The sequence below is a fragment of the Myotis yumanensis genome, unplaced genomic scaffold (assembly GCF_028538775.1).
Source record: "Myotis yumanensis isolate MYYU_CA2020_CCGP unplaced genomic scaffold, mMyoYum1.0.hap1 SCAF_14, whole genome shotgun sequence".
In the NCBI taxonomy this organism is placed as follows: Eukaryota; Metazoa; Chordata; class Mammalia; order Chiroptera; family Vespertilionidae; genus Myotis; species Myotis yumanensis.
In genome coordinates, this window is record NW_027223765.1 from 10,486,547 (window position 1) to 10,508,921 (window position 22,375).

The 22,375-nt window shown below is 42.4% G+C and overlaps 1 protein-coding gene across 3 annotated transcripts in view; it reads right to left on the bottom strand.

The window, feature by feature from the left end:
* STAC (SH3 and cysteine rich domain) overlaps positions 1–22,375 on the bottom strand; it is a 106,808-nt gene that overhangs the window by 42,649 nt on the left and 41,784 nt on the right. For all 3 annotated transcript variants that reach the window (XM_070391735.1, XM_070391734.1, XM_070391736.1), the window contains exons 3-6: positions 6,352–6,452; positions 4,820–4,901; positions 3,590–3,705; positions 1,359–1,437 (exon numbers count right to left, since the gene is read on the bottom strand). In XM_070391735.1, the coding sequence (XP_070247836.1) occupies positions 1,359–1,437; positions 3,590–3,705; positions 4,820–4,901; positions 6,352–6,452 (378 nt within the window). The remainder of the gene's footprint in view (positions 1–1,358; positions 1,438–3,589; positions 3,706–4,819; positions 4,902–6,351; positions 6,453–22,375) is intronic.

Sequence of the window (22,375 nt, forward strand, 5' to 3'; positions counted from 1 at the left end):
CTGCTCGTTGTGAGGGTCCCCTAGCCGTCACACTCTTTAATTTGGTTCTCCAATGGCTCTGCCAAGTGCTCAGTGCCTGTGTGCATTGACCTGAAGGGCAGTTTTCCCCGCGTGATGCAAAAGAAGCCTTACCCTTGCTGTGTGCTTTCGCAGATGTGAGCAGGCTTGGAAGGGGGCCGTGCTATTTAGGAGGGAGGGTCATGGGGGAAGCTAAGCATGTGCTGCCTTCAGGGACTCACAGAGGCACAGTCCTAGCAAGACAAGGGGCACACGGAGTTCCTAGAACTGAGGGAGGGGAAGTGATACCTTGTCAGACAGCCACTGACAGCGCAGCTGTGGGATACCATTTCCAGACTGGAAGAGGCAGGGCAAACAGTCAGGTGGGAAACCGATCCAAGGGGCACATCCCCACGCTTTCCATGCAGAGTTGGGCGGGGTCACCTTGAGGATGCACTGAGCCCAAGTACATGACTCAAGTCGGTACATGCAGCCTCACTAGATTATGAGCGACCTGAGGACAGCATTGGTGACCTAAGTGCCTCTGCAGGTGATGGTAAATGCTCCAGAAATTTTTTTTTGAATAATGGAGTGGAGATTAAGCAATTACCAGTATTCACATTAGAGAGCATTGGCAAGATGAATTCCTAAGAGGCTCATTATGTTTCCTTAAACTCGACTTTAAGAGGCAGCTTTTTCTTAATGTTAGCAAGCAATATATGTAGTTAGCATCTAATAATTATTTTAGAAATCATTGTAACAGGGCATAAGTCATGGAAGAATAATAGTGTGGTGAAGGCGGGGGTGGGGGACAGGTGAGGATGGACCGGGGTGATGGGGGGAAAAGGGAACATCTGTAATACTTTCAACAATAAAGATAAATTTTAAAAAAAGAACGTTTGGCTAGATTGCACATACCAGAGACTTAGTTTTCTCTGCTGGCGAGGAGCCAAGTGTGAGGTCCCTACTCCCCTCCCCGGCACCACCACCCACCTGGTTCCAGTACTTGAGGTGTAGCCTGGAGTAGCTTCTCCATGGCTTTGCTGATCTTGCAAAGGTCAGTGGGGGAAATGATGCATTAACAAAAGGTCTGGAAGTGACTCCTAAACCCCGTTACGTTAAGCCCATAAGGCATGCGAATGCAGGAGACAGAACTCAAGGAACAGTGTAGTCAAATCACTGACATCCACCAGCAACGATGCCCTGTTTCTCTGCAGAATGCCGAGCACTTGCCCAGGTGGAATTCCAGGGCGAGCAGAGAAACCAGGGGCCTGGACATCGACTTTCCCTGCCCCCTGACTCAGGCTAATGTGATTCACCTTTGTGCCGGGACCCGATTTCCCATTCATTCCCTCACTCACCGCTGTTGCTGCGTTTCCGTAGGTCGTACCCATCTCCGGGCCCGTCGGCTTCTTCAGGAACCTCCACCAGGTCCGAAGTCTTGGAGAAAAGAGGGAACAGCATGGGATGAGCAGTGTCACATCACTGGGCCAACTGAACAGAGATTTCCATGTCTGAACATCGAAGGTAGAATTTGCAGGACACTGTCCTAAGAATCCAGTCACAGCTGTCTTGTCTGCCTGGCTAACTTCAGAGGGTGTGCGTTCCCTCTTGGGCACCGTCCCTTTTTTCAGATTGCCTCGCTCCTAGGGCCAGACGCCCCCACTTCTCTCTGCCTGGCTCCATAAAAGAGGAATTTCAGGGGTCTTGATGGAGAGTCACACTTTGTAAACATTTTATGTGTATCTTATTAGAGGAGGGCAAGGCTCCCTTCCTACCTCTCCCAGTCCGCTCTAGAGCACTTCAGCGCCAGTTTCCAGAGACTAACTTTTATTACAAAAAACTTAACTTGTCTAAGGTTTTTCTCAGCCATTCTTACTCTCATGGCACCTCAGAAATAAGAAATGTCACAGGGTCTCCAAGTCCTCTGCATCCTGCTCCTTTGAAGTTCACTGTTTCTGAACAAAAGTTGCTATTGTGTTAATTTTATGAAACCGAAGACTGTTCATAAACCAGTCAGCCAACTCCCAGGAAGTGTTTTGAATTTGGTTTCAGCAGGCCTTCCCCAAGCCATCAAACCTTTTATATTCTAGAGCACTTGAAAGCCATTAAAGGAGACATAACGATTTAGAAACAAGCCAGGCAGTGACTTCCCGACAATGTGAAGCAAATGCCTCTCTAGCCCTGGGAGAAAATCAACCTGTGGGCCCGAGCTCTGCGATGTGGGAATATGTTAGCTTGCGGACATAACACTGCACAAACGGCAAGAGGCTGAAATGCATTATGATTTGCCCCTGCAGAAAGGAAGCAAAAGCATTTTAAAGTACCAATCAATCGTTTCTGTTTTCTTCCATCGAGTCCAGTTGGACTCCAGGGAAGGAGTGAAGTGACAGATACTTAAGCACAGTTGGATTTATCTTGGTCTCCCTGCAGGTCTCAGAACAATGCCGTCACAGAGCAAAATTCCAAGAAATCTTCCCTGATGGAACCAGTGCCAGGAAGCGTAAGTGGACTGTGATAAATGGACACCTTATTGACATTCAGAAAACGATGCTCTTTGCTCCTAAAACCAGCCTGTAGGGTCCAGACATTGCTAGCAACAAGGCTATTTTAGACATGAAAGGGAACTGGACAAATGGGCTCTCTGGTGGTCTTGCTGCTTCTTGGCTTGAGCCCAGAATGTGGAGGCCGAAATGGCCATTGCCTGCTGGGAGTGCATCTGAGGCCTTCTCCTCCCACAAGGGCAGGGCCATGGGGTTGCTGAGGTCAGGCCATGTCTGGGGAAGCCTTTCTGCTCTTCCTTCCCGGCTGGCTTTGCATCTGCCTTCTACACAGGCCAGCCTCAGGCGGGCATGGGGGATGCATGAGCTGAGAGGGGTTGAGGATGTGGTGGCTCACCCCAGAGATGTGAGAAAGGTCTGCTCAGGATGCAGGGCAAGGTGAGTGGACAGAGGTCTCCCTGCTCTGGCCAGCGCTGTCTGTGCTTTTCTTTTGGATTGCTGGGTGGTGTCCACACAAAGTCTTGACATGCACAGAGCACTCATTTGCAGCGAGGTAAAACACAGGGGAGGGGTGTGGGGGGTTGACTGTCCCTTGGAGAGAAGCCCCCCTAAGTCACAGGTCAAGCCCCTCTGGGGAGGGTTTTTTGTGTGTGAATCCAAGGGTATATCTTGCCTTAGAGAGAAAGGATTGAGGAAATATGAGAAATGGCTGTATTGTTGAACTGGGATGGAGCTGGAGGGAGAACTGGGCACAGCTGGGACTTCCTGCTTCTGCCCATTGTTTGAATTAAACCTTTCTGTGTTGTTCACATGTTATCTAACATTGGTGGGGGTTGAGGGGAGAGAAGGAGTATACAGAAGAGAAAGTCAAGGAACATGAAGCCAAGAGCGAGGTCTTTGAAGGGGAAAGTTAAATGATTCCTGGGTGTTGGCAACAGAAAATTAACCTTCAGTGGCCCAAAGCCCTTTGGGTTTCCATCTGGAGGCTGCCTGACTCACAACAGCCCCGCCCTGATGATGCATTTAGGTGGAACCCACAGACCACAGTGCCTGAACCCCACCCTGCCCAAGGGCACCAAGAGGACAATTACAGAGGTTCTGTGAGGGGAGTCCGAGCCACTGCCAGAGCTGCTCTTCTTTGTCCTCTGAGCCAGGGAGGTGCCGAAGCGGAGGGCCTCATAGACAGGGTCCACCTTATTGCCACAGGCTGCAACGGAAGAGAAAGCTCATCTGAGAGAAAGGTTTCAATTCACTGTCAGGAATGCAGCCAATCACCTTTCACATATCCTGGACCACATCATGCATCGCCTATTCCATGCACCTGAGAAGCAGGTGCTGCTCAGACCCACTGCCCCCTGGGAAAATGGGGCTTTTGAGGTCAGGCTTTCCTCACATGTGTGTCCCCCATGACAAGTGCCCATTTGCTAGGGACCCCAACTACACCTGGCACCCTCTGCTCCCAAATGCTTCCTGATGGATTGATTTTCCTCTTTTTTTTAAAATTCATCCCCCAGACTCCAATTTCAAGGTTCTTTCCAAAGATCAGCTTTACTTCCTTAAGTGCGAAGTGAGGCTTTCCCAGGTATGAAGCCTTTGAGACCCGAAGTTTGCAGGAGGAAGCAAGTGTTTCTGAAAGATTTGGACATTCCCAGGCTTCATGAATTGTAATGCCAAACACGTTAGTGTATACATTTTTAGTTTAAAATTTGCCACTCTGCTCCCTGAAAGACAAGCATCCATGTAGAGATTTTGTTAGGGAGAGAAAAATAGAAATACACTGAAGGATATTGTTAAAGAGTAAATTCAATGTCTATAAATATAAGGCATTTTTTTTGGTCTCAATTGAAGAATAGCTGATATTCACTGAGTTCCTTTCAGGCATTGGTCTATAATTTATATTTTACAACAATTATAAAAAACAGCCATTACTGTTCTCATTTTATAGGGTTTGACGGGGTGGGTAGCTTGTGCAGACACACATTGGTCAGCGGGGAAGCTGGGACTTGAACCAGGTCTGTGGAATGCCGTACCCCATGCTCTTTCCACTCCATCATGCTGCTGATGGGTGGGGTAGCATATCGGCAGCCTTTGGGATTTGGGTGTTGTTTGAGCTCCATTAGGGAGAGGAGGCATATTCCTGCAGAATTGGGTCCATCTTATCTTTCCCTTCCAGCAAAATACACAGACAATCATGACCCCATCAGCCACCAAACAAACGCACATACACACCCCATGGGTTTTGCAGTCCTGGGAGAACAGCAGCCATGAATGCTGACATTGCTACTCAAAACGCAACTCAGCCCATCAATGTCCCAACTCACCAATGGGCATAACTTCTTTAATGCATCCAAATTGTTCATGAATGAGCAAGGGGGAGCTGTAGTAACGCTGAAACCCCTTTGGCTGGGGAGAGAATGAGGAAGAGAAGGGCTTAATGTCACTGATGAGAAGAAGAGAACCACATAAGAACTCTAAACATCAAACCAGTTGATTTTTCTAGGGGCACCTCTTGTTTCCCTTCAAGATGTTGACTTGTGCTATCGTATACCCTTGGAGGGTGGCGATAAGCAAGCCACACTCTATCCAGAAAGTGAGCCTCAGCCCTGCCCTTCCCTGTCCTGCTTCTTCCCTCTCTGTGGCCCACTGCAGCCCTCCTTGTGTCTGGGATCCTCATTATCATTCTCTCCCAGGATACCATGGACCATTATGCCTTATTTCACTACAGCTCATTATTGTGGTTGGTTAAAATCAGCCTCGGAATGGGAAAGCAGACCCCCAGGGGTTGGCTTAAAGGCCTTTCTATGTCTCATTGAGCTCTACCAACAACCATCTGCTTTGTGTTCTAGATTCTATTCTGTTTTCTGACTTCTCATCCATGGTCTTTGTCTTGACTTGTGGAAATAACCTTTGGAGGAGGAGGTAGGGTTTTAAAGAAGAGGACATTGTCAATTACAGTAAGTTGACTTACTTTATTCCAGTATTGAAAGAAAACGTAGCGGCCCAGCCTTTACTAGAATTCCACAGTCCTTTCCAAAGTTCCTGGCAGTGGTATCTCCTTTGTTTGGACATTGCCAGTGACAGAGGATGGATGGGGGAGCTCTCTCTAACCCTGGAGGTAGGTCTTTGGTGACTTCATCTCTGACTGTTAAGACTTGGTACATACTGATCCTAGGTCTTTCTTTCTGGAGCCAAAGAGGACAACAGAATCCCTCTTCTGTGTGACACGTCTTATTATTATTATTTTTTGAAGATAGCTGTCATGCCCTAAGTATCTCCAGGGTAGAAATTCTTGGTTCCTTCTACAATTCTTTGGTCATCCTAGTTTTGAAATCTCTGGGTTGCTTTTGAGTGATGTGTGAATGAAGCCCACACTCTTGAGATGGTATGATCAGTCCAGGATGGGCCAGAGTTACCCAACCTCCCTTGGTTGGGCCACTATGAGTCTATTAAAGTGCTGTAGATTTTTATTACTCTCTCCACTTTTGGGAGGGTGGTTAATCTCTATCCTACTTATGACTCCCACTGAGCTGTCAGCCAATTAAATACTAGAATGACCAGCCACCCTAGTTTGCCTGGAGCTGGGATATGGTTCCTAGGGTGCTTAACTTTCACTTTTAAAACGTGGAGAGTTCTAGGATGTGGGACTTCCCGTGCTAAAGCTCGGACAAGTTGGTCACTATGTGGAGCACTCATGCCTTGGGCTGACAATGCTCCTCCTCTGCTCTGTCACTTTGCCAACCAGGAAGCCAAGCTGGCAGACCAGGGGTTCTAGGGCTGCCTTCCTGGTGGCCAGTTCTCACGGGTGCTGCAGAGAAGGAGTTTGAATGGAGTGATCTCAGGGGCAGGCCCTTACCAGCTTGCCCATGCACCGCTGGGGTGCTAGGCCATCCATGCACTTGTGGTGGATGCTCATCTTACAGGCTTTGCAGCGTAGTCCATGCTTAGCATTTGTTCCTGTCAGACACACAGTGAGCTTTGGTTAGGATACAACCTGCCCTTTGCTGGTGACTAGTATGAAATCCCTGGGAAAGTGATTACTTCCATAACCCAGGGAATTCTTTTCTATGACTTTTGCATGAACCTTTCAAAAAAGGGCAAAATATTATGGTAGATTCTTTTACCTTCCCCCCAATTTCTACCTAAGGTGTTAGCTTTGGTCTCCCCTCCCCTCTTCTATTCATTACTCTAGAATATCTTAGCTGCCTCCACTTTCCTTGTTTTCTAAATTCAAGACAGGAAATTCCACTTTCTTTGCTCTTTATACAGGTCACCTGTTTCTGCTCTTCTGTATGTGCTACTGAGTAGTGTGAGTCCTGAATGATTTGGTGGGAACCCACTTCTAACTTAATCTCAGGCCAAACCCCTCTTGTTCACTTTGCTCTAACCACATGATATTCTTCAGGTTCCTTGAAAGCACAAGCTCTTTAATGCCTTAGGGCCGTGGTTGGCAAACCGTGGCTCCCGAGCCACATACGGCTCTTTGGCCCCTTGAGTGGGGGGTCTTCCACAAAATATCGCCACACTCATGGGGCCAAAGAGCTGCATGTGGCTCACGAGCTGTGGTTTGCCGGGCCACAAGTTTGCCGACCGCTGCCTTAGGGTCTTTGCTCATATTGCCCTATAAGCCTGGAATGCTGATCCTATCACTTTTCATTTGTCTTGCTGCTCCTCATCCTTCAAATCACTTGTCATTTCTTCAATGAGGTTTTCCTGGAAACATTCTCCTTCCATTGTCTAAATGATCTTTTTCCTATTATTCTTTTTCATAGCACTCTGCCACAGTATTTCTAAAATTACATTTATTTATTTGAGAGCTTGTTTCTGTCTGCCTTTTCCTCTGGACTATGAATGCAATGAGGCTAAGTTTGTCACTGCATAACCAGCCCTGAGTATGATGGTCGATGTATTACATAAATTAACACACAAATCCTTCCATAGTCACATATGTATTAAAACAGTGGTGCCTGATTTAGATAATAAATTGATCGCTTAGAGATGGCATTCAAGAGTTGAAAGAGGACTTGAAGATCATTTATATGTATGAGATTATTTATTTATTTATTTAAAAAATATATATTTTTTTCTTGATTTCAGAGAGGAAAGGAGAGAGATAGAAACATTAATGATGAGAAAGAGCCATTGATTGGCTGCCTCCTACATTCCCCATACTGGGGATCGAGCCAGCAACCTGGGCATGTGTCCTGACCGGGAATTGAACCATGACCTTCTGATTCATAGTTCAATGCTCAACTGCTGAGCCACACTGGCTGGGCTGTATGAGATTATTTTGCAGATATGCAGCCTGGGGGTCTAAGCAGTGGAATGGTTTGCCTCAGGTCGGAGAAGTTTCTGCCTGGTTTCACTCTTTCACTGCTTGACCCAAATATTTTCTCCTTTTATTTGGGTTGCTTCACCTACATGAAGATGTGCTTGGTGATAATAAGGTGATAAAATCTGACATTCAGTGGAAAAAACCAATGGGCAAATGTTTGATTGGGAAAGTCCCTGGAAACCCTTCACGAGGTAATACCTGAAAAACCCTTTCAGGAAGGACTCATTTAACACAAAGCATGTCTGCTGTTAGAACCACAGAAAGTCAAAGTGATGTATAAACACTTCATAAATTACTGGCTATGTGTGCTTGTTCATAAATAGTAGTTGGAAAATCTTTTTTCATTTTCGAGAAGAACACCTTAGCTGAAAGACTGCAATGCCTTCAAAAGACTGGACTTCCAAAGAAATCACTTATTTTTTGTTTTTGAATTAGGGAAAGCTATTTGTGCCCTTTGTGAAAATGTAAGTAAAAGCATCAAAGAAGAGAGTTATTTCATTGTGTGCTGGACTCTGAAATAGCACCATTACGTATTAAAGAATGTTTTCCTTCAGACCTGAACACCATAATTTCAGTTTTCCTTGTCTGTCCTAACACAATCTGTTTTGTACGAGTCAGACCATCAGCAATTCTTTGGTTTTAGGTGTTCCAATTTCTACTCTGGAATATCAAGAATGATTGAAGAGGGAAGCTTGTATGCTGTGGCTCAGAGAATAGTTCAAAAGAATAACTTTCATTTGAAGCAAGATATGGGAAATCTGTGGTCTGACATGTGCTATTAATAGTTATCACCATCACAAAGACATCACTGAACCTAACCCTATGCCTCAATAGAGTGAGAAAAACACGAATTTAAGTTCAAATCTGTCTAATGCTGGCTCTTTAAACTTAAGAAAACTATTAACATTCCTAGAGCCTCAGCTGTCTCTTCATAAAATGGTAATAGTATTAGCTACTCTCAGGGTTTCTAATAGTTATAGTGTTAAAATATATGCAAAGGGGTTGAAATACTTGGAAACATAAAGATACCACTGGACACTGAGTAAAAATGATAGAATGACCACATGGTTTTCAACACTTATTCATACCAAAAATCCATTAAAATTATAGCCCACAATTAAAAATGGTATAAATCCCAAATAACAAGATTACTGGGAAGAGTAGCAAAAATAGAAGAGAGTTCAACATATATTTGGAAGACAGAGATGGGAGGAATAGCAATAAATTTAGCAGAAAAGAGGAAGATTGGATTTTCCAACAGCATCTTGAAAAATAGAAGACCATGGACCTTCAAAATCTGTGGAATTTAAAAATTCAGAGAGAAGATGATTTTCAACCTAGAATTTTATATCCAGCCCAATTACCAACAAGTATGAAAGCAGAATAAACACCTACTCAGATCTTCAGGGATTCAAAATATTAACTTTCTATTTACCCTTTCTTAGAAAACTAATGGAGGATGTGCCTGAGAAAGATGAGGGAATGAGCTAAGGAAGAGGAAATTGCACATCCCGTGCACAACAGAGTAACTGACACAGAGAAGTAAATAATATGTCCACATGAAAACTCTGAACTAGCTCTAGACATGTGCTGCAAGATGAGATAGACAGTAGACTTGTGGGAAAACATGGAACAAACTTTGAAGCTTACTGATGCTTTTGAGGTTTCAATATTGTAATAGATATGGCATTTGACAGCTATATGGGAACATTTGAAAAAAACAATTATAGGTGAATGAAAGTAAAGAAAATGGAAAGGGTGATTTTTAAATTTTTTTTATTGATTAAGGTATTACATATGTATCCTTATTCCCCTACTCCCCGCTCATACCCTCACCCCCCTGGTGTCTGTGTCCATTGGCTAGGCTTATATGCATGCATACAAGTGAAAGGGTGATTTTAAATTTGAGGAAATATAAAATCCATGTAAGGAAAGAAATATAATCACAGTATAATGCTTGAATCAGAAGATTGTAATAGTCACAATAGTGTATAAACTGACTATCTAGTGAACACAAAATTGTGATAAAACTACTTGGGAAGATGAGAGCAAGGGAGACAAGACTGTGATACAACTGTTTTGGGAAGGTGAGAGTGAGGAAGAGGGAACAAGTGAGAGGGTGTTGGAGGGGTGAGAGCTGAATTCTCATCTATTGCAGAAAACCAATAAATATTTGGTTAATTAATAAATAGTAGTAGAGCCCTAGCCAGTTTGACTCAGTGTATAGACCAGTGATGGCGAACCTTTTGAGCTCGGCGTGTCAGCATTTTGAAAAACCCTAACTTAACTCTGGTGCCGTGTCACATATAGAAATTTTTTGATATTTGCAACCATAGTAAAACAAAGACTTATATTTTTGATATTTATTTTATATATTTAAATGCCATTTAACAAAGAAAAATCAACCAAAAAAATGAGTTCACGTGTCACCTCTGACACGCGTGTCATAGGTTCACCATCACTGGTATAGACAGTGTCAGCCTGCGAACCAAAGGATCCCTAGTTTGATTCCAGTAAAGGGCACATGCCTGGGTTGTGGGCTCGATCCCCAGTAGGGGTTGTGCAGGAGGCAGCCGATCAATGATTCTCTCTTATTATTGATGTTTCTATCTCTCTTCCCTTCCTCTCTGAAATCAATGAAAATATATTTTAAAAATAGTAGTAGAAGCACAGCATTTAGAAATATTGAAATAAATGTTAGAAAAAAACCAATGAAGTTGAAAGTGGTCGCTCATTGGAAGTTAGTCTGGGTTATAGGATAAGATAGTTTCTATTGTAGAATTTTCAGTACCATTAGTACTTTATTTAAACTAGCCTCATGAACTACTGTGACAAAAAGAATATAAGTAAAGTTGCAAGTCAATCCCTTGCAATTATGTGGCCCTTGGTATATGAAGGTCAGATTACAGGCTCTACTGCTCTAGAGCCCAGTACAGACCCTTGAAAACATGCAGAAGGAAAGTGCAGGAAACAGAAAGTTCTTCCCACAGCTGACTCTATCTCCACGCCCTCTAAGCTGGGGATTACTCACACAATCAATAATGCATTAGGAGTCAAGGCCGCAAATGCATTAGCCGATATAAGTACACACCGCTGTTCCTAGTTTTGATATGCGCTTATTCATAGAGTTATTTTTTGTTTTGAAAATGACATTGATGTCAGACGTGCCTTTAATAAAAATTGTTTTCTCATCTTGGTTGAATCTTTTAAAAGGAAGAGTGGAGCTGGAGGGGAGAAGTACAAATGGAAGAATACAAAAGTACAAAGGCAGGGCAATTGTTCTACAACTTATTACAACTTCCATGCATAAATTGTATTACATGTGTGTGTTCATACCTGGATATGTGTGTTTGTACTTGCATACATGATATATAAAGAGATCATGGCGGGCTGGAAGAAGTCATCAAAATGTTTAGGTATTAGTCCTTAGCTCTGAGACATTGGACAAGGCACTTGATTATCTGAGCCCGAGTCTCCCCATCTGAGAAAGGGTGTCATGAGCACAAAATGGGAAACTCAACGGGCATAACTCACTATGCAAAAGTAAGCAGTGATTTGGCTGGAAGGTGTATTATCTGAATAGTGACTTTCCCTGAGAACATGATTCCCAGTTCCTTAAGGCTTACCCGGATGTTTTAAACTCATGACTGGATCAGGCATGACCCATGTAGAGCACGGTCTACATCCTACTCTCCTGTGTGTACCAAGTCCCAATCCCTCCCTTATAACTCAATTTACAAACAAGTAGGTTGATCCTTGTGTTGTAAATTATGTATTAATGTGATAAGTTAGCTGTTTGGCCTCTAACAACCTGAGGTAGATCAGAATAAGTTTAATTTTTTTTCATATTTATTGATTTTAGAAAGGGAAGAGTGATTCTGGGAAGAGAGAGAGAGAGAGAGAGAGAGAGAGAGAGAGAGAGAGAGAGAGAGAGGAGAGAGGGACCTCCCAATTCCTTCTCTGAAAAACACCTATATTCCAGGAACGTGAAGATTTTGGCAACAGAATGGAGGATCTCTACGGAAGAAAACCCTTCAACAAGGCTGATCTTGGACGTTAATTTAGGCAGATATTTTGTTTTTGTTTTGTCTTCCTTCTGAGGAGTTAGACTAAGAGTCAGAAAAGTTTTTCTGTAAAGGGCAAGAGAGCAAATATTTTAGGTTTTACAGGCCACATGGTTTCTATGCTGTTAGAAAAGAGACATAAACTTTTTTTTGCAAAAAAGCCCGTTATCATACTAATGTAGGTCTTTCTTAAGAGTGAAGTGGGCTACCCTTCCCTGTGTGCCCTTTTGGCTCACAGAAGGTTTCATAGAAATCAACCTATTCAACCTATAGTTTCCCATCTCAGGTGATGGCAATATGATTCTTCCAGTAACTTGGGCCAGAAACCTCGACAGCATCCCTGTTTCTCCCAGGCAGCCCACGTGCAAAAAAATCTTGCTGGGTACTTCCTTCAAAATATATCATGAATCTGGACCATTCTCAATTCTTCCCGCTGTACCATCATCTCTTACCTGCATTACTGTAATAATAGCCTCCTAATGGTCTTTGCTTCAATCCTTGTCCCCATTCCAGCAAAGTCTGTTCTTTACATAGTAGCCAGAGCAACCCTTTGTAAAGATAATTAAAGTCCTGTAGTTACTTTACAGTGTAAAAGCCAAAGTCCTTACAATGGCACAGGATCTCCGCCCTCCTTTCCTATCTCCTCTTCATCAATTCTGCTGCACCCCATGCTGGCTACCTGGCTGGTACTTACACACAGCGTGCTCCGCCTTAGGCTTTGCTCTACTTGTTTCCTTCACTTGGATGTTCTTTCCTCAGAGTTGTCTCATCTTCAGGTCTTGCTCAGACCTGGTCTTACCCTGACCATCTCATGTGATACAGCAACCTGGCCCTGGTCTAGGGATTTCTGATCTTTCCCACCCTGCCTAACATTGTTCTTCTTTCCACATTACCCATCACTGTAGAAAACTCCATCCATCCATCCATCCATCCATCCATCCATTCATCCATCCATTCATCCATCCATTCATCCATCCATCCATCCATTGTCTCCCCATCTAAAATATCAACCCTACAAGGGCAAAGATTTTTCCCTGGTTTGTTCACTGATGCAGCCTAAGTGCTTAGAGCAAAACCTGGCCCAGAGGAGATACCCCATAAATATTTGTTGAATGAATTCCTATTTAAGTTGGAAAGAAGACCGAGATGCCTGATGTTACTAGTACTCAACACGCTATTATTAAATAAGAAAAGAAAAAATATCCATTCAAGGGATGCCAATATTCTCCAAGTAGTTCTGTAAATATACCAAAACTCTAGCTGACATCTCAATGGGATTTGGGTGGCAGACTTCACAAAATGATTCTAAAATTAATTTTGAAGAGTAAATACTTGAGAATAGCAAAATATTTTTGAAAAATAATCTATTATAAACCACAATAATAATTAAACCAGAAAGCTATTGGTGCTGAACTAACAAAATAACCAGTAAAGTAAATTGAAAATCTAAAAAATATACTTAAGTATCTTTAAGAATTTAATGTTTGATAAAAGTGACTTTCAAATCAGCAGTGAAAAGCAGAATTATTTAACAGATATTGATGAGTCACCTGGTAAATTATTTTGGGAAAACACTAATTCATAGCATATTCTGAACAAAAGTGTGGATGGCTTAAGAAATTTACATAAAAGTTAAAACTATTATATTGATTGAAGAAAATATAACACCAGCTTAGTTATTCTTGAGTAGAGAAGATCTTCAAAGTAAGATTTTTATGCGAGAAAACAATATACCAAAAGGTTGGTAAATTTGATTTTATAAAAATATATTCACTAGTACAGATAAATTGGGGAAAATATTTGCCTTATAAAATTAAGGGTATTATATTGTAATATATGAGATTTATGAGCATTTCTTTCAATTTAAAAGGAAAAGATAAATAAGCCAAAAATCTATTGTCCAAGACATAAATTGAGGGCTTATAAAAGAAACTGAATTGAAAGTTAAACGTGCAGTGCAGCAATTTTCAATCTTTTTCATTTCATGGCACACATAAACTAATTACTAAGATTCTGTGGCACACCCAAAATATATTTTTTTGCTGACCCGACAAAAACAACAGGTATACTTTTGATTCATTCACCTGAAATGGCGATTGTTATGTTGGCTGTTGTCATTTTTTTTTATTTGAGAATCTAAGGGAAAAGAGGTCAGTGCCCCTCACTAAACATTCAGGTATTGCATATTTTAAAAATTCTTGCGGTGCACTGGTTGAAAATCGCTGATTTAATGAATGGCAAATTTAATTAGTAATCAAAGAAATAGAAATGAAAATAGCAAGATATCCACTTTTTTTCTACCAAATGTATAAAGATGAAAAGTAATGGAAAAATAACTATAAGTAGTTGGATGTGGGGTACGGGCGCTCCCAGACACTGCTGCTCGGATTAGAAAATGGTACCATTGTTTTCAGGTCACTTTGGGGACATGCATCAAAAGCTTTAAACATGTGCATAATTCTTTGATAGAGCAATTTCAGAATTGGGTCTTAGGAAAATAATTAAATATGTTTGCAAAGGCTTAACTACAAAGATATTTACTGTAGCTTTATAAGTAATATTAGGAAATGGGAAATGACTAAAAAAACACAGAGTAAGGAAGGTATTAATTAATGAACGTTTGGTGCACCCATAAACAAAATACTTTTTGGCTACTGAGATAATTTTTTACTTAATAATAACGGACATAATATGATATTTATAATACAATATTAAAGTGTCAAAATCAGGGTTAAAAACAAAACATTTAGAAAACTCTCATTTAAAATGAGCATATACATGCATGTAAAAAGGTCTGGCAGGGCACATTAATAATATTTCTATCTGGGTTGGTGGGATTATAAAAGCTTTTTAGCTCTTGTTTTTGTTTATTTGTATTTTCTCATTTTCTAGAAGGAACATGTTTTCCCTTCGTAATAAGAAGTAAGAGACTACATGGTTTTGAAAGGAAGCGTTTTCGCTTTTGAAGAATTATCAAGTCATGTTGAGAGGAGTCACTTTGGTGGTTTTGATTTTGGAGCTTCCGTTGTTGGGAATGTGTGGTTGGGTTGGGAGTCCAACAACTTAGGAAAACAAAAGGTAGCAGCAACTCTCCTCATCTCCACTTGCCGTGACCTCGGACTTGGGGAGACTGCTGTCCTGGACGCCATGTCCCACCATCATTCAGCCTGGCCCGGCTCCCCCTCCCTCACCCCCTGCGCGGCCTGTGCCCTGTGCGCTGACAGGCTCAGCAGGCTTTGTTTTCCTTTCCTGGAACTATGTCCTTCAAGGCTGGGCCTTCCTCTGAGTTACCCAGGGAACATTCTGCAGCAGAATGGCAAGCTGCAGACTTCACAGACGAGGCCGCCTCCATTGCCTCTGATTGACAAGGGGAAGGTGCCCATTTCTCTTTATTTTTGCTTCAAAATGTAATAGACAGTTTTGAATGCTTCATAGATTTCAGAGAACTTTTATTTTTTAAATCCAAGTTTTCTGAGCAGATTTTTTTCAGTCCCTACACTATGGACATTTGGGGCCTGGGAATTTTTTGCCGTGTGTGTGTATGCATGTGTGTGTGCATGAGTGTGTGCGTGCGTGTGTGTGTGTGTGTGTGTGTGTGTGTGTGTGTTTGTGTGTGTGTGTGTAGGGGCAGGCTGTCCTGTGCCTTGCAGGATGGTTGGCGGCCGTTCTGGCCTCACACTTGATGCAGAAGTACCTCCTCCTGAACTGTGACAACCCTAAACATCTCCAGATATTGTCAGATGTCCCCAGGGTCAGGGTTGCTAGATTAAATATAGGAAAGTCTATTTAGTCCAGCCAGCATGGCTCAGTGGTTGAGCATTGACCTATGAACCAGGAAGTCACAGTTCCATTCCCGGTCAGGGCACATGCCTGGATTTCAGGCTCGATCCCCAGTGTGGGGTGTGCAGGAGGCAGCTGATCAATGATTATCTCTCATCATTGAAGTTTCTCTCTCTCTCCCCCTCTCCCTTTCTCTCTGAAATCAAACTATATTTAAAACAGAAGAAAAGTCCAGTTAAATTTTAAGATAACAAATTATTTTTTATTCTAAGAATATCTCAAATATTGCATGAACCAATTGTATCCCAAATACTGCCTGTGACACACTTATACTAAAATGTTATAGGTTGTTTTTCTGAAATCCAAACTTAATTATTGGGTGTCCTATCTTTTTATTTGCTAAGTCTTGAACCCCTATCTGTGAGTCAAAATTGCCCCCGGTTGAGAAACGGATGTAGAGCAACAATTATTTTTGGCTCTCTTTCATGCTGAGGGAACTGAGGCTTAGGGAGGGAAGTCCGTGGTCTAAGGCCACTGGAGAAAGGGTGCAGAGATGAGATCTGAACCCAGGAATCCTGATTACAAATTCCCTCTTTCTTCTTGTTCAGGAAAGAACTGCCTGTTTTTATTCCTGAAAAGATGAAAACTGAGAGACTGTCACGATTAGGGCCACTTGATATGGGGACTGTGCTTAGGATCACCAGGAATGAAGAACCTTCCACAAGTCCTAACACAATGATTCCTTCAAGTTAGTGTTATTCCACATTTAACAGATGGAAAATTGGGCATCGGAGAGTTTAAATCATTTAGCTAGTACATGGGTAGAGCTAGAATTCTAAAGCAGATCTGACTTAATCCACTCCTGACATTGTATCTGTTTGGTGTTCTTGCCTGATTCCCCCCCCCCCCACCCCCCCCCCCCCCCCCCCCCGCCCTTAATCAACTAGGTTAGACTGAAACCTTTTCTGATAGCATGTTTGATCCATCACATTTGAACATCAGGGATAAAAGAACGAATTGGTCCAGAACTCCTTTTAAATGCTATTTCAGAACAAAGCCAAGTAGTGTAACCATCTGATTTGCCTTTTGGATGTGGTGCCTTCCATGTGAGGAGTCTACCAAAAGAACAGGGAGGAAGGCGGTGGTTAACTGGGATGGATCTGTAAGCTATATCACCAGCTTTTGAGAAATTAAGAGCTGACTCTGTTACATGTTTCTTTCAAAGAATATATGGCATGTTTCCATTCTTTGTCCTCAATGGGAAAGTACTTCTAAGAATTATAATGAGTTTGGTAGAGAGCGGTGAGCTCCTATTTATCCTCTAATGCCCCACTGAAATGCCACATTCACTATGGAGCTTTCATATCTTCGTCCTCAGATAGAACGACTGTTCCCTCATTGAGGCTTCCCAAGCACTTTGTATATGCCTTGGTTCAGATATTGACATGTATGAACCCATATATTTGTTAAGTATCCCATATTTATTTTCTAAAAAAAGGAAGAATAAAATGAATATCTATACAAGAGACAAAATTAGAAATCTTATAAAAATTTAAAATTAGCTATTTTCTCTGTTAATTCTCTTTCTCAGGTATCTAAGGCCTTCTACACAATTCATTTTCTCTTTCTCAGGTACCTAAGGCCTTCTACACAGTTTGTAGGGGCTTTCTGACTTAAAAGTGGAACAGAATTGATTAGGAAGATACCTTAGTGCCTTGCAACTTGAAGTGGGGCCCACAGTCCAGCATCATTGACATCACCTGAGAACTTGTAAGGAATGCAGAATCTTAGGCCCCGAGCTGGATCCACTAAGTCAGGGTATGCATTTCACCAAACTTTGCAGGTGATTTGCATGCATATTCAATTTCTGAGAAGTCCTACCTTAGAGTTCAGTAGCCTAGGAATGGCAAATACATAGTACAGGTGTTGAAGAAGCCTTTCCTTTTGTGTACATGGCAGACATCACTAATCAATCACAATCATTTCCTCACTGGGCTATGGTGCCACTTTAGAAGCTTCTCTGGGCAATCAGTGTCAACCAATTAGTGTGGAAACCAACTGGCCCTCCCAGATATAGCTTCTCATTTTGCAGATCAAGAAACTGAGGCTCAAGGAAGCAAGGTGCTTTGACAAACATTAGACTGCTCCTCTGTGGCAGAGCAGGAATGAAAATATTAGTGTTGGGCCTCTTGGGCTAATGGTCTTCCCACTGCAGCATGCTAGGAAGATAAGCAAAGCTCAAATCAGGGTTTACAATGACCTGTTCCTCACCACCCTGAAAGGACCCTAGGTGACCTCATATTGCAAAGAGCTGGAGCTCTGGAGTTAAAGCAATACAGCTTAAACTGCTCCCAAGCTTCAGATATCACTCAATAGTTAGAAAGTTTTCTGCAAAAGGGGAAAAGGGGGGAACATATTTTCCATCACACTTGAACTCTAGTCATGAGACCTTGATTAAAAATAACCCATCCTATCTCTCCCCTGCTATGAGTTCAATTGAACAAGATGGTTTCCAAGTTTTCCGGGAAATTCAGTAATATAGTCATTCGCCAGTGACTTGAAATGCTATCAAGGAAGCAGAAAGGACCTTTAAAAAACGGTGAAGACCCCTGGGCCATCTTTCCCTGCCTATATTCCCCACTCCTTGCTACACTACAACTTTTCCAACCCCTTCTTAGCTATAAAAAATTAATGGCATTCATTGTTTATAAATGCCTCTGTTGATCTTTCCTATTTCGGTTCTTGACTACTAGTGGAAAAACTCTCTCTACTTCCCCCGCCCCTCACCCGCGCTGAACTTTAAAAATAGTAACAGGAGTTGGGTTGGCTCAGAGCTTTGAGTTTGGAGTCCATAGCCTTCCCCCCCTGGGCCATCAGTTCACACTGTAATATCATGGCCACCAAGCTTTCCTTCTGTCTTGTGTGTTTGGCTTAACATTCTGAGAGGAGGCGTCCTCCAGGATGATCACTTTCTCATGACCATCTGCGAAACAGCTGGACTGGACACCCCTGACCCCAGTATTAATAATCTCTGCTGTCTGCCTCCTCTTCTCTGAGGTCTGCGGTTTTCACAGTCTCATTTGCTTTCTTCACAACTCTTCTTCCAGCCGAGGGCTCGAGAATTTATATTTATCCTCAGGTCTCCCAAGAATGGATTGGCCAATCAATGTGCTACCCTCTCCCTCTTTCCCGCCAAAGTGCTTTTCTAGGAATTTGGCATAGTACTAGTACCAACCTTTCATGCATAAAGATAGCTTTAATAATAGTGAACAGTTTTAAGTTTTGTAGTTCACAAAGAACACTCATTTATGTCACTTAATTTGTCAGGGATTCCATGAATAAGGTGTTTTCAATGCCATTGGAAAGACACTGGGTTGAGAGAAGGTACATTAGTTGTCCAAGGTCAGTTGAGCTACTAAGTGCAGAGCCAGAATGCAAATACCCTGGTGACCCCTGCACTATTCTGCCCCTTTCCCGGCTCCCTCTTGCAGGTCTGCATTGTGAGTTTATTTGTAACAATCCACTTACTTAGAGATGCTCCAGTGCTATTGATGATGACTGTCAAGAGTAGCGAACAAAGTTTGGGACAGAGTGCTTATTTCTTCACCTTTGTCAGATCTCAGAGGTTATAGAATAAGCACCAAGCAATTCTTTAGGCAAGGAGGCAGTACAAGCATTCCTGACAAAATCAGCAATTCAATGTCTGTTTGCTTTCAGAAGAGGTTTGGCAGCATTTGTAGAGATGGATAGAAAGAACATCATTTAGGAAGTTCTTGAAACAGCTCATGTGAGATGTGTTGAAGACTGGACTGGGGCAGGAGCGGAGAGGAAGAGAGGAGGGCCTGACCATAGAGAAAGCACAGAAGTGGAATAGACAGTTTGTTCATGGATGGGCTTTCTGGAGAGAGGGAGAAGGGAGGAGCCCAAGATGGCCTTGAGGTTCTGGCCAGGTAGCTGAGAGCACACAGGTACCATCTGCCCCAGCAGAAGAAGACCTCAATGAAGTGGCAGATTGTATGGGGGAAGAAGGTGTGTTGTTCCACTGTGGACACATTTAAGTATTTCGGTATCGACAAGGAATCTGGGCAGCAAAGTTCTGGCAGTTGAAGTGAGAGGCTAGACCTTGGGAGAGAGGGCAGGTCAGCAGCAGGGCAGGAAGACAGGGAGAAGCCTGTCTTGTTACTAACTGAGCACTACTGCTTTGGGATACCGTCTCAATCTTTCTATCACCTCTAGCAGATATTTTTTATTTCTCTTTTTAAAATAAGAAAACAGATGCTCAGAAAATGTTCCTTGAAATCTCTTTTTCAAACAGGGATACCAGGCAGATCTCATGCAAAGTGATATAGCCCTTCTGGGTGAGAGTCAGGCTGGCTCACGGTCCCTCCTCACTTCTAATGATATGTGACTCTTGTTACTTCTCTTTATGGCATTAGGAACAGAGTGAAGATGGTGCTTGGGTCTTAGGCTGAAGTGGTTGTGAATTCTTTGAAACATGATCCTGCTATGTCAAGGGAAACACATTTCCTGTGTGATGAAGGTGAGAGTGTGTGTGTATGGTGTGTATTATCTATACACATGTGTAAGTATGTGTACACATACACTTGTTTGTTGCCATGTTGTTGGGGTGGGGAGTGCAGCAGAGCTATAGGCTTTGGGTTTTCTTTCCAGATAAACTTAGCATGTGGAAAAATAATCTATGTTTTGTTTTTCTGCTTGTGCAACCAGGCAGTGTTGATAAGCTACAAAGAAATGCCTTCATTATTGGATTTAACCATGTATTTCTATTGCCTCATCCTTTTTCTTTAATGGCTGGGTCACAATGTACAGGTGTCTCCCATAGACACACACAGGGGATGTCCCATTTTTTACTACTGGCCCAGTTCTGTCATTTTATGGCTGCACAACCGAAGTGACCATTCTAAAGTAGGTCAGTGGAGCATTCCCTGCTATGGCAGCTGAATGGAAGTGCAGGGTACACATTTTCCAACAGGTTTTTATCTCCCTGTGTTTATAACGGGAGGTGGCCTTTTGCTACAGATGCCTCGCTTCCGCCATGGTACTGCTCATGGGTCCAGAGGCAGGTGGCCAATGTACACTTGTCTGTCATGCTTGGTCTGAACCCCACGCAGGAAGGCATGAATCAGCAATAGCACAGTCATGAAAAGGTTTGGCTTCAAGTTCAGGAAACTCTCCAAGTGTATCCAGGATTCACAGCAGTGTCTATGTTCTGTCTCCAAGCTCCATCTTGAGTCATTTCTCCTCCCTTCTTTCTACCTGGGCACCATTTTTATTTCTTGGTGGATGGGACAAGGAGAAAATAAATGTAGTACAGTAGGTTGGAAGAACATGGAAATATACATACATACATACATATATATATATATTTGTATGTGTATATGTATACATATATGCAGTATATATTTGCTGTGATGTTACTAAATAGCATGTAGCTGGTGACCTATAGGAAATGACTAAAATTTAACAAAAGACCACCTTAAATTGTCATCTCCACTCTGGTCAGTTATATACACAGTGAAAATACTTTCCTGTATTATCATTTCTTTCTGCTATGGTATGGTCTTAAAAGGCTCCTAAAGCCCTAACCAGTTTGGCTCAGTGGATAGAGTGTCGGCCTGCAGACTATGGGGTCCTGGGTTCGATTCCAGTCAGGGGCATGTACCTTGGTTGCGGGCACATCCCCAATAGGGTGTGTGCAGGAGGCAGCTGATCGATGTTTCTCTCTCATCGATGTTTCTAACTCTTTATCCCTCTCCCTTTCTCTCTGTAAAAAAAAAAATCAATAAAATATATTTTTTTAAAAAGGCTCCTAAAATACAAATACACTATTTTTCTGAAAGATCACCTCTATGTCATGATTCAGCACTTGCAAACATCATGATCTATAATTTAAGAGAGACAATCTCTTTTCATTGGCTGACATTTTAAAAATTATTTTTCCCAAGTTTGACCATTTAAGCCTTCACTCAATTACTGGTAAAATAAACAGTTCGCAGGAATGAAGTTCCGCATTTTCTTTCTTGCATTGATAAGATAGCAGCAGCATCTGGCAACTTGGGAAATTTTTATTTCCTGAAAAGTTGCACACATATAAAGATTCTCTTTTCACCACTTGATCACTTTCTAATTGTTTTTCTTTTTTTTAAAAAAAATATTTTTATTGATTTCAAAGAGGAAGGGAGAGGGAGCTCGAGATAGAAACATCAATGATGAGAGAGAATCATTGATCAGCTGCCTCCTACACGCTCCCCAATGGGGATTAAGCCTTCGCAACCTGGCATGTGCCCTGACCTGGAATCGAACTATGACCTCCTGGTTCACAGGTTGATGCTCAACCACTGAGCCACACTGGCTGGGCACTAATTACTATTTTTAAGTGCCCACTAGTTGCCAGGTGTGTGCTCTACTAGCTGCTGTGGGAATAGGCACATAAATCAAACCTGGTCATGTCTTCAAGGAGCTTACTCAAATCTAGTCTGTTTGGAAAATGACAAGCAAATTCAGAGAAAATAAGTGGTCAGGCAAGACCTGGTGGGAGAATTTTAATCGGGTCTTGGTCGATTTGAGACTGGAATAGATGAGGAGACAGAGAAGGAAGGAAAGGCATTCCAGATGTTCCAGAAGCAAAATGCCAGGGCACAGAAAATGGGCTCAGGAAACAATATGAGGACCTTCCACAG